General features: G+C 33.7%; 1 protein-coding gene and 1 non-coding gene across 2 annotated transcripts in view; one reads left to right on the top strand and one right to left on the bottom strand.

The window, feature by feature from the left end:
* The window catches only part of LOC138696878 (endoplasmic reticulum metallopeptidase 1-like), a 56408-nt gene that overhangs the window by 15868 nt on the left and 26996 nt on the right, over nt 1-13544 (top strand). Inside the window, exons 5-7 of the mRNA XM_069822336.1 lie at nt 2286-2406; nt 4894-5196; nt 7938-8173. Coding sequence (XP_069678437.1) covers nt 2286-2406; nt 4894-5196; nt 7938-8173 — 660 coding nt within the window. The remainder of the gene's footprint in view (nt 1-2285; nt 2407-4893; nt 5197-7937; nt 8174-13544) is intronic.
* On the bottom strand, nt 824-940 carry LOC138697203 (U4atac minor spliceosomal RNA). Its single transcript, XR_011331565.1, has one exon. It is a non-coding gene; the product is annotated as a U4atac minor spliceosomal RNA (small nuclear RNA).

Below are 13544 nucleotides of genomic sequence, written 5' to 3'. Positions count from 1 at the left end.
AAGTAAAAAGTTTAATCAATTTTCAAAATTAAAGTAACCCAACCTGTTGCGAAAATAGAGCAGCTAAAGTGGAACTTGAATGATACATACTTGGGATCTAAGAATTGGGAAAACACGTGCCAAGTCTCAAAATGTGTTGTCAGTTTTCATTTTGAACCACAATGTTTTTTTTATCTATATGCAAGAGTTGATATTATAGATTTATAAAGTTTTATTATAGAGTCTTTCTTTGCTTTGTGTTTAAGTGTGTATTATAATGTTCCTGTTGTGTGGTTAAATTTATGTACTCTGTTATTTATGTCAACTTCATTTTGGTGCGAGATATTACACCCTAAATATATGAACTATGTTACTTTCTTTGTAGTCACATTATCCAGAGTTATTTTGGATCTAACTGGGTATGTGCCTTTGAAAGATATTATTGGTTTTTTTCACTGCATATTCCATTTTAAATTCTTTGGTAGCAAGAAAATAAACTGCAATCGTTATTTATGTAATTTGTGTGTAAAATGAAACTTTTTTTTTTTGCGTGAGTGGAAAGATTCTTGATGAAATTGCAAAGGGTACTAAAATATCAACACCACACTACACACAAGTTGCATACCGTATATAATTTTATTTATTACCACAACAAAAAGACACATTGTGTAAAATAATAAATTAAAACATCCTATCCAAGGAGTACAGAATAATTCAAGGATTTTAAAACAAATATGTATCACTTTTGAGTAGGTAATGTTTCAGAAAAGCTTCAAATAACGAATGAGTGAATAGTGAAATTTTACATGGGAGCAGGTGTGATATGCCCCCTATAAAGTAAGGGGGCTTCAAAAATTGCATTCTACAATAAGATGCAGGATGCGTTAGTTATATAGGGTGTTAGCAACAATGCCCTCACTAGACGATCATTGGACATTTTGCTCTCCTAGACAAGGACTGTCCGTTTTGTGGCATGTTTGTTGTGTGATTCTGTTGTAATCGGGTGTTATTTGTAGGTGCTAATATTAGAAGATTGATGTATAAATTTAAATTGCAATAGATTAGCTTGTTATGTACTTATGAATGAAATTTGCAAATTATTTTCAAGAATTAATAACTCCTGATTGATACATTTGATGAGGTATGTTAGAAAAAGGTGATAAATATAATATATAATACCGCTAATACATACAGAGCCATCTGTTGGCAGTTTTTGAAAAATAACTTTAATTCGTATTAGCCAAGTGTAAAAATACAATCAAACTGTGCTTAATGTAAAGAAATTAGTTATTGTTACTGCATTTATTCACAAAATAAACGATGTGTCTGCTGAAAAAAAAAAAAAATATATATATATTAATAAATTTAACAGTTTAAAATAGTTACATGCCTATATCGTGGATTTAAATTACAAACAGTCCACTGTTAAAAAATATTTAATTAATTTATTATTAGGTACTAAATTCTTATTCATATAAGGCATGAGGTAAATTTCATTTAGAACAGTGGTTCATAACATTTTTCACTTGCATACCACTTGGCAGTCCATTTCCATAATTTGTACCTTTCATATTATCATGTTTGTATTTAATATAGTTTTTGTTATTTCAAATTTATATGTTGTAACTGTAAATAAATTGCTCAATAATAGTATTTTTTCTGAGTCTTGAACATCCTGATGTGTATCTTACTTTGGGAACCACCAATCTAAAACATTCTTCAAGACTTACAAAAACAATTAGTCTACATTCACAGTTTTATCCTATATACTGTACTTTTAATTTTCATTGTGCAAACTATGAAGAAAATATGTTTTCAAAAGAAATAGTTCTACTAGTCCATCCATCCATTTATTTGTCAACAAGTGTCAGAATGGGTTTTGTTAATTTTATTTCAGTGAATTGAGCTGGAAAGTGAATCTGTGATAGAAATGTCTACAATTAAAACGGGTATACATTGTCTCGCCACCTTATAGTTGTAAGAAGAGAATTTCATTTGGTTTTTAGTGTGAATGTAAAAAAATTAATGTTCTGGGCTTATTACTATATTTTGTATCATGACATGTTTCACATTGGCATTCTAGACAAATCTTCTCATAGTTTTATATGCTTGCCACAGTATTCAGTTTTCAGGAAGAAAATACTTGGCAGTCTGTGTAGAATTTCACTTATATAATCTAGTAGGCAAAGAAGACTGGTTTGAAGTTTATTATAGAACACAGTACCTAAGAACAAATGGATCTTGAAAGTGTTTAACAATATGTTTTAAGACTATTTCATAAATATTTGTTAACTTCGTGTTTGAAGATGTATGCAGAATCGGTGCCCTATCCACATGGTCAAGTTTTGGCGGAAGATATTTTCCAGAGTGGTTTAATTCCCTCTGATACAGATTTCAGAGTATTCAGAGACTTTGGAAAAGTTCCAGGTGAGCAAAATACTATTTTTAATAAATGTATAATATAATTGGACATCTTTAATTTCTGATTTTCTTTTGTAAAGTATAGTTTCTTTGTTCTTTGATGGAAGCAATTGGTACCTCAATAATCGACTTACGACTTGTGGATGTGCAGTTCAGTTTTAATTACCTTGCATTCATTTAATTTCTGTGGAGATACAGTTTTATTGATTTGTAATCATTTTAGTTTTTGTTTCTCTACTGGCATGTATTCTAAGATTATAACAATACAAAGTGTGCTATGTACACTCAAAGAATGACGTGCTATTATGTGATAAACAAATGGATGATCATTGAGGAATGCAGCACATAATCACGACTGCCCATTAGGCTTAGGTTACCAGACATTCCTGTTTTCTGGGGACAGTTCCTGAATTTTGCTTCCTGTCCCCAGAGAAATTTCGTCCCCTGAATGTCCCCCCAGATTTAATAATTTTTTTCCAGATATCCCTGGATTTTCATAGTTAATTATTAATATGGTTTAATGATCTTGCACACTGCTGTGACATATTTTGCTAATGCAACTTTGCCGCTTTTTCATGATGCCATAATGAAAAACTGAAACTTCTCACATCTGTTAGTGGAGTCAAGAATGAAAGCCGAGTTGTTTTTGATGGCAATAATGTCGATGTGTGTAATACTGCCTTCTGTGGCTAATCCTTGTACCTCTTGAACTCGACCTCCTTCAATTCCTCAGCAAGCATAGAGCAGGTTGTGTGGTGGTGTACGTTATGGAGAATTTCACCGTAGGGGCAGAAAATCGAACTTCTCTGCCACTTGGATTGCTAGCTGTGTGCACATGCATGTTCGTCTGGTAGGAAATATGGCCAACTTTCCATACTGTATTAATACCTACACTATGGTATAAGTGTATGGGCTATTCCATCTCAAATCGACCGAAATATAGAGAAAATTGACCTTTCAATTTTTAAATACAATGAAACTTTTTCTGTCCGTTAACAACTGTGATACAGTGCCTTGTGCAAAGTTTGAGGCATCAGAACTTAATAGTATTTAAATTAAAAATATTTAAATTTATCGTATTTTCATAAAATTAGCAACTTTTTAAATTTATCGTATTTTCATAAAATTAGCAACTTTAAACTGTTGTGGCTCCGAAACCCTTTCACCCAATGATAAAGATCATGGTTTATTTTGATGCTGAGAAGTTAAAGTTTATATTGACATATAAACTGTTTTTCTTACTTTTTATGGAAATGGAGAAATTTAGATTTTTCTTCATTAAGATGCCTTTGTCCACGAAAAAATATTTTTAAAATATATGGTTAGATTCCGCATTGAAAGTACAAATAAACACATATTTTTTACTGGTGCAACGTTGATAAGAAAGTATTGACCACCTCTGTGGTGTAGGGGTCAGCATGCTGGTCTCTTACGCAGAGGGCCCGGGTTCGATTCCCGGTCGGGTTGAATTTCCTGGTTGAGTTTTTTCAGGGTGTTTCCTCAACCGTAAGGCAAATGCCAGGAAATTCGGGCCACAACATCCCTGAAAATCACCGGCCTCATTCATCACCCGAAATCATATTCATAACAAATCATACATATACAGCCGCCATCTAGTTCACAACAATAGAACCAGTCTCAACAATAGTACACAGGCCTTCGGATTTCAACCAAAGATTAACTCGCGATATGACCACATATGTTAAAGCGAGTATAAATAACAGCGAGGAAAAAAAAAAGTATTGAAAATATCAAATAAAGAAAATAAATAGTACGCGCGTGAGCTAACCAGCTGACTGTGAGACGGAGCTATCCCGAGGCAAGCAAGGCCAGGAGACATAAACACGTGATGTTTCGTCTAGTAGCGCATAGCTGGGCTAGCTTTATCACAGGTTTCATAAACACAGGAGTAAAATGACGCCCAATGCCCGCTTATCTTCATTTCTCGGCCAGTGGTGCTGTGTTGCACCTTTCAAGTCTAGGCGTGTGAAAATAATTTATTTAATACCCCTGAAACTTATTGCCGAGCCACTAAGCAAACAATGCCGAATCCCTCTTAATAATGCAAGGTTTTTTCTTAATATTTTTTTACATTTTTACAAATGGGCAAAAAGCCTAAAAGTAAGTAAAATCAGATTATCTGTCTCTCTGTATACAATAAAAATAAGGATTACTTCTTATCATAACCTACCAAATGTCAGCTTCAAAATGAGCTCCAGTTCAATGTTCTGCAGTAAATGGTTCCAGAGTTCTGAGCGCTGAAAGAGGCTTGTTTTTATAAAATACGCTAAATTTGTCGCTCAACAATACGAAAACCGTTTGACTTTCGATAGTATATTTTTGCAAATGCACTGTCCTCAGCACCTTATATAAATAGGGAAAAAATTAGGGTATAAAAAAAATGCGAGGTTTTTTACTGATCGATTTCATATGGAATAGCCTGTATGTTCTTGAATGAGCTTTTTTAACATATAACGTAATTAAATTTTCCAGGTTTGGATTTTGCTCATGCAATGAATGGATATGTTTACCACACCAGCTACGACAATCTTGATGCAATTCCAACAGGGACCCTGCAACATACAGGAGACAACTTGCTTGCCCTTATCAAGAAAATAGCCTTATCTGATATTTTAACTTACACGGAAGAATATGCAGCTGGGAAAGCTGTCTATTTCGATGTTCTAGGTCTTTTCATGGTTCACTATTCGGAGGCATTTGGCATTACCTTCAATTTGGTCACAGTATTGCTGTCTGTTTATACAGTCATAAAGAATGTCCTGACTATTAAATCAGGTAATATTTGATTTTATTGCAACACAGTAGCTTGCCGTAGTATAAATTAGAATTTTTTTTCTTTGTTAATTCTGAAAATATTGAGAAGACAAGTATGCTTAGAGGTTAATGCTTTCAGAGGAAGCAGCTGTTTTGTGCGAGTAGTATGATTGGTTGAGAAGGCGAAGACAGTCATAACTTCATAACCAGTGAGCAAGTAATCAATCTGTAGTCATCAAAATATTAGACATATGTCCTCACATATGGAGTATTTTACATTTATTTCTCACTAAATTTGAACATTATTTTCTTGATCAGCTTTCGCCTTTGCAATTCATTACACAAATTATGTTGCTGTTGTTTTCTAATGCCAGGCGTTTGACAATCAATCAATCAATCAATCAATCAATCAATCAATCAATCAATCAATCAATCAATCAATCAATCAATCGTTTATTAATGTCATGAGTAACAGTTTGTTGCAATAGACATAGTACACTAAATTACAAGAGATAATATTTGACATAAAATATAAAAACAGATGAATACAACAATGCAAATAAAATACAATACTGGTAATAATAATTACAATAATCAATACTAATAATAATCGTAATAATAAAGATAATAATAATAATAATAATAATAATAATAATAATAATAATCTATACTAATAATAAATCTGTAGCCGAAATTTTTCTGGTAATTTTCGATTTTCCAAAAATAATTGTTCCTAACATATATAATTAACCACCCTGAAACCGAAAATCGCTTTTTTGAAATTTTTGTTTGTCTGTCTGTCTGTCTGTCTGTCTGTTTGTATGTTTGTTACCTTTTCACGCGATAATGGCTGAACAGATTTCGATGAAAATTGGAATATAAATTAAGTTCGTTGTAACTTAGATTTTAGGCTATATGGCATTCAAAATACATTATTTAAAAGGGGGATTATAAGGGGGCCTGAATTAAATAAATCGAAATATCTCGCTTATTATTGATTTTTGTGAAAAATGTTACATAACAAAAGTTTCTTTAAAAATAATTTGCGATAATTTTTATTCCTTGAAAATTTTGATAGGACTGATATTTAATGAGATAAATGAGTTTTAAAATTAAATTAACTGCCATCTAAGGCCGTGTAATGAATTAAAAAACAAATGACTTCTTCTATAAGGGGCCTTGGACAGCAACAGTCGAAAGCTTTGAAAGATAGCCAACAGAGAATGTTTCTTTGTTTGTATGAAGTAATATCGGAAGCTAAATTAACCGATTTGTGTAATTAATTATTATTTCACCATTGGAAAGTGTAGTTTCTCTAGATGGACATAATGCTATAATGTTATTACAGTATATATAATATAATACAGTATAATATGTAATGTAATGTAATATTATATAATATAATTTAAGTTATTTGAAGGGTTCAGAACCATAGTGGGCCAAGCGCCATTTACTGGATACGTAGAAAACAAGGGTTAAAATTAAGTTATTATCATAATTCAATGGAAACCTATATCAAGTAAAATAAAATATACACATTAAATCTAAATGATGTCAGTCTTCATTAAACTATGGTTGCATGTAATAAAAATTAAGAAACGTGTTAAAGGAATTGTCATTGCACCAATTGAGTATCTCTGGACCAAAATGATCGCATTTTAATTATTTGGATGCAATTTAAATTAAGTAACATATTAAACGATTTATCCTTCTATCAAACACGAATGTTCCCTGGATCAAATGTCCTATTTTAATTATGTAATTACTTTATATTTATTTATAACGGGTGCAGCGGAGCGCACGGGTACGGCTAGTAATAATAATAAAGTCATTTGGCCTCTTGCACTCCAATATTTTTCAAAGATATTGTCATGGTCAGCCACTGAAGCACAGTTACACAAATTAATTTTTCTTCAAAATGTGACTTTAAGGATACACTGAAGTGAAAGTTGAACTTTCTCAATTGTTTGAGTTAGATCCTTGGAAATTTGTAGAGATCCATGCTGCGTATAAAATAGCCTTTGTACAAAGTTTCATGTCATTTGGTCCGAAATTACATTTTTTTGTAAATTTAAAATGTATTTTGAAAAATCACTAGTTTTACAAATTTCACAATTTTTATCTGAAATTTGCTCCACATAACTTTTAAACTTTCTGAAACACAACTTGCTATATATATATATATATATATATATATATATATATATATACATATATATATATATATATATATATACATATATATATATATCTGTCTTCAGACAGTTCACTAAAAGACAATGCATAAAATATTATGTGCATTGTGATAGTAAGTCTGTTTTGTTCTCTCGTGAAAATTTTCACTCTCCCGCTACATCTTGGGTGCTAAATTTTCCATTTATGAATAAAATCCTGCTATATTCTCTTGTACCATAAATTGCTATTATATTCTGCTTTGCACACAGAAGATATTTTTTTTGTATTCTCAACAATGACGATATAAATGTATGAAAACATTCACCTTCAAAGCAAATATTCTCAGTAAAATTCTCAAGATTGTCGTAAGACCAAGAAGGACATAGTACGCTACATTGCATATGAAGACTGGGACCAGGGTTGACTTATTCTCGATCTTGAGAAAGTCTTGAGAATTGCTTGACGTTGATTGTGTATATGGGGCTAAATCAGAGTCTTCCGAATTTATTAAAATGCGAAGAAGAAAACTGTTAATTTCACCTCAATTTAATTAGATTATTGCAGTTAAATATGTTGTTGTATCTCAGGACTCGGTCTTGCTGGATCCCCCTGGAAATTACTTCTGCTGGGCTGCGGATTTCCAGCCGTGGGTTGGCTGCTTGGCTTGATGTATGTTTTGCTGGTGGCAATGATAATAGATCTACTTAACAGTTCGATGAGTTGGTTCACCAGACCAGGCCTCATATTCACTCTCTACTACTGCCCCATTCTTGTTTGCGGAATGGTTTTCCCTGCTGTTTTTCACAAGTACCTCTCCAAACAGGTAATACTAGAATGCAGAAAGCCTGTTGTAGAGTAATGAAAATTCAATTAGACCGTCTCTGCTTATCTGTATTACAATTATAATTTATTGATGTCTTACATTAATGCTTTTGGTACCTCAGTGTACCATCTTCAGATGTATTTATGATACTATATTTAAATTTAAACCTGGCCAATAGGTACATTGTTGTGGTCTTAGAGTGTGTGAATATACATACTATACCCGTACATGTAATACATGTTTGTTGTAATACAGATAAGCAGAGACGGTCTAATTGAATTTTCATTACTTATTAGTCAGCTTACCGGAACAATCAATACAAGATGAAACCACAGTCTACTATATACAGTCGCGAAGCTTGAGGTGTTTTTTTTGCAAATCTCGTGATAAAGCGCTCCAAGCGGTTAGCAACTAGAAACAATAGACTGTCCATGGTCGACTTTGGACTGTGTCATATTTCTATCGAGTGCTAGCTCGTTGCATATTAAACATTGATGCTTGTGAAATGTTCGTTATTGGTTGTAATGAAAATGTTAATGGCTAAAATATAATAATTGGAATAATAATATATGACAAGGAGGAGACGTTTGTAGTGCTATAAATTGTAGCAACAGTAAGAGAAAGAGGCCAGAGTTATCCTATGTCCGATTTCCGAAAGATTCAGAAAGGTTCCTGGGTTTCCACAAGAATGCTGTGCAGAAACAAAACTCTTAATTTTGAAGTTCTTTGTGACTGTTAGAATACATTATATCCTTAAATTTCACAATGAAATGTTTCAGTCTAACCGAAAGGACATTATATACCGGTTAAAGTTCTGTCACTTAGGCTGCTAAATTTCCAGAGAAATAAAGGTTAGGTCTACTTTTTTTTTCAGAGGATATATTTTTAATTGCAGCTATTAATTTTGTTATTATTTTTATGTGTTATTTTACTAAAGACGTAGAAAAATTAAGTTTGTTTTAATGAAATTTATTGATCACATTTTATTTTCAATTCTGGTGGGATTATTATTGCTTAGGCCAATTTTTTTCAAAGGATATGTTTTTAATTATAGCTGTTAATTTTGTTGTTATTTTTATTTGTTGCTTTACTAGAGACGTAGAAAAAGTCTGTTACAATAAAATTTATTGATCACGTTTTATTTCCAATTCTGGTGTGATTATTATTGCTTAACCTCATCCCACTTTGTTAACTACGTAAGCCTACACTACAAGTACTGGTACGCGTAAGTTACTCCATTAATTCATATTTCCATTATTATTGTTGTAAAGGGAAATGCAAATTAATATTTATTGGTTTCATAGTTAATTATTGCTATAATCTTGAATAAGTGAAGCTATTATAGTAAATTTCAGTTCGTTTTGCACAAACAAAAATTATATTACTTATTTCTTGCAGGTATCTTCGAGTTTATAGTGGAATTTAATATACTTCATTAAAATAATAAATTAACTTTATGCATTTAATGTTTCAATAATGGAAGGAAGGTGTTAATTTTTCCAAAAGAACACGACAACGAAAGTGTAACATATTTTGTTGTCTGCTAGGAGAGAGATCTGCGATGATGAGGCGATAGTAGCGATCCTAGTGGTGGGCAACTACCCATTTTTGCATTTTTACTACATATTGAGCTTCGCAACTGTATATAGTAGACTGTGATGAAACTGTTGTAGTGTGTTAAGATAAGCGTTCACTACATCGTATCGGACGAATCACACAGATCGGAAAAAGACTATCTTTGCTGTAATTGTTACGTAACCGCGTTCACTACATCGTATCGCACGCATCGTCTCTCGGCGAGCAACTTTTCTGATGCGTGCGATCATGGCCTTCTTTAATAAACCAATTTTAATTGGTCAACTGTTACTATTATGTTGTGCCGTGTTCAGTGTCGCGCCAAAATGGCAGACGGAAAACTTATTTTGCTTGTAGAAAATTGCGAAGAATTATATAATTTGAGGCGTTCCCATTACAGTAATCAAGTCATTTCTTACATATATATTATGTAACCAATATTTCTTTCGTTTCTTCCTCTTCAATTAAGACGCATGAAGCAATTAAATTCTTATTCGCTAACAGTCATAATTAATAGACTTAACCTCAACTCCTCTGTTTTCAGCAATGTCAATATCGTACGACGTCATGTTTCAAACAGCTGATAGGGGAATCCGATAAGGCGATGAGATGGAGCCGTTACAGTGAACGCACTGCACTTAAAATATCCATTGCATGCGATTCGTACGAGGAGTGCGATACGATGTAGTGAACGCTTACCTTTAGGCTTCAAAGGATGTAATGTTTCATATTCATGAAATATTTAATTAATGAATAGAGTCCGCATTTGTATGTAGCATTACCTATACTATATAATAAATGCATAATGATATCGAAAAAAAAAAATATATATATAAGCAGTCTATGACATTCTCTACAGCATTTGGTAGCAAGTGGGCCCAGTGTGAGCACTTGTCATTCCAGGTGAACGGGGTCCGCTACAGTCGCACGCTACAATATTTGTCTCTCTGTCCCTGCCTTCTCTCTCTTTCCCTGCCTTCAAGGACACAGCACATGGTCACATTGCAACTGATAGCTGCTGTTCAGCTGCCTACAAGCTCTGTTGACATATTTGTATTGATGTATGTATGTGTTGGTTGAAGGTTGAAGATTGTGGCTTATTATATCACCACAAAAGCTCACATTACAACAAAGGATTTATCTTGTTGAGTGTTACTTGATAACGAGGAATTGTGAAACAATGCAACGACGTTTTGCAACGCAATTTCCTGATGTTGCTATTCCACATAGGACGACTATATTAAATTTCGTAAAAAAAGTTTAGAGAAACGGGATCATTTCTGAATAAACATGGAGAGAAAAACTCAAGTGTACTTACTGGGGAAAACCTCGATGAGATAGGAGAAAGTTAGAACATTCTCCTCGAAAATCTCTCCACCATCTCTCACAAGAAATGGGTGTTTCGAAAATCACAGCATTTAGAGCCATTAAAATTCTTAAATTTAAGTTCTACAGAGAGACAATAGTGCATGAATTACAGCCTAGGGATATTGTGAGTCATGTGAATTTTTGTAATTGGGTTTTACAGAGTGTTGCATTGTGGATTCTACAGTAATTATTTTCACAGAAGAAGCGTGGTTTCACTTACATGGCCATGCTATAACGCAAAACAATAGATACTGGAGTACAGATAATCCTCATCTCAGTCACATGATGAGAAGGTTAGCGTATGGTGCGCTATAATTGCACATAGGATTATAGCCCTCTATATTTTTTCGGGTGAAACTAGCGTTAAGTGACTTCCGACTGACTTGAACTGCCAACATAGAAAACAAAAAATCACTACTTGTTCAAGAGCGCCACACTCAATCGCTTTCACCTTCATCTTGACGATAATAAAAGCCTAAACTAACCTAACCTAACCTGTCACTAAAATCCTAAACTAACACAACCTAACCTAACTTGTCACAGATTCGCCTATACAAGACATAACAAAAGCCTAAACTGTCCTAACCTAACCTGTTACAGTTTCGTATATGCAAAGTATAATAAAAGCCTAAACTAACCTAACCTAACCTAACCTAACCTAACTTGTCACTAAAATCCTAACCTAACCTAACTTGTCACAGATTCGCCTATACAAGACATAACAAAAGCCTAAACTATCCTAACCTAACCTGTTACAGTTTCGTATATGCAAAGGATAAAAGTCTAAACTAACCTAACCTAACTTAACCTGTCACTAAAATCCTAACCTAACCTAACTTGTCACAGATTCGCCTATACAAGACATAACAAAAGCCTAAACTATCCTAACCTAACCTGTCACAGTTTCGTATATGCAAAGCACAATAAAAGCCTAAACTAACCTAACCTGTCACTAAAATCTTAAACTAACCTAACCTGTCACAGATAAGTACGTAAGACATAATAAAAGTCTAAACTAACCTTACCCATCATAACCCCCCATTTTCTTACCTCTACACACTTCCCTGAGGTATGAAAATGGCCGAATTTCTATCCCGCTGGAACATTGCAAACTGGCGTGAAACGTTCGTATTGTCTCGTAAGTTATGTTGGTACGACATGTAAGACTGCTGAAGATGCTTATCCGCAATAGGAAAAGAAGTCACTCAACGCTCATTTAACGATACAATCCATGGTGACAGATACAGAACACAAATACTCAATCCATTTTTTGAACAGTTAACCGATATCGAGTGTCAGAGTGCTTATTTCCAGCAGGATTCAGCAACTGCCCATAAAGCAGCCGAAACATTGAATTTGATACGCGAAATATTCGAGGACAGGGCTATATTAGTAGAGGATTATGGCCCTTAGGTCTCGTGATTTGTTAACCTGTGATTTTTATTTATGGGGAAATTAAAAAAAATAAAGTATACAAAGACAATCCGTGAGTTAAAAGGCAGTATTGTAAAAGAAATCTGGAGAATTACAGAAGATGAACTTGTACGTGTAAACGCCAATTTCCTTTGGAGATGTTAGGAATGTGTTGCAGCAGAGGGACATCATTTTCGACACTTTCTGTAGTCAAGTTAGTAAACAATATGAATATTGTAATTTTAGTAGCTGACTCTAGTGACTGTAGCGGACCCTATTCACTGGGAATGACAAGTGCTGACACCAGGCCCGCTTGCTGCCAAGTGCCGTAGAGAATATCATAGACCTCTCTGTATATATACTGTTATTTCAAGTTATCTTGAACCTTACATCCCCTAAGTCTGTCCTTCGAACTGCTCGGTACAGCATGTACTCATCAACATAACAGCATGGCAAGGATGCCCCTCCCTCGGGTAACGTGACTTTTTAGAAAACGTTGGTTCTTTCACTTCAGGGGTCTCTACTGTAAAAGAACTTGGTTCAATACAGACATCATTATCTCACGACACTCTGGTTTTGAGAGGAGAACAAGTTTCGTAGCAGGTTTTAATTAACCTGTAATGAGTAAGTATTTAAATATAATTGTGTGTACACTCCTCCTCTCTCATCCGAGATGGGGACCGGCAATGGAGGAGTTACTACAGCTATTTCTATACATTATATAGGCCTACATGACTTACACCTACAGCTGATATGTACATATTTTTATAACAATATTTTATAGGCTTATTATTTGAATTTACATTAATTTCCAATTATACACAATCCATATCCCTATCATTGCTGCCATCATCGTCATCGTCTTCATCGCTTGATTCAGAATTAATTATTATTTCGTCAATGGCATCATCCATTCGGAATTATGTTCTTAAACGTAGGTACTACTTTCTGAACAACATAGAATTCTTTGATTGTATCCCGAATGTTGATCGAAGTGGTCCACTTCAACTTTACA

The sequence above is a fragment of the Periplaneta americana genome, chromosome 3 (assembly GCF_040183065.1).
Source record: "Periplaneta americana isolate PAMFEO1 chromosome 3, P.americana_PAMFEO1_priV1, whole genome shotgun sequence".
Taxonomy (NCBI): Eukaryota; Metazoa; Arthropoda; class Insecta; order Blattodea; family Blattidae; genus Periplaneta; species Periplaneta americana.
Note: the sequence above shows the minus strand (reverse complement) of the source record. Positions and strands in the feature narration are given on the sequence as shown.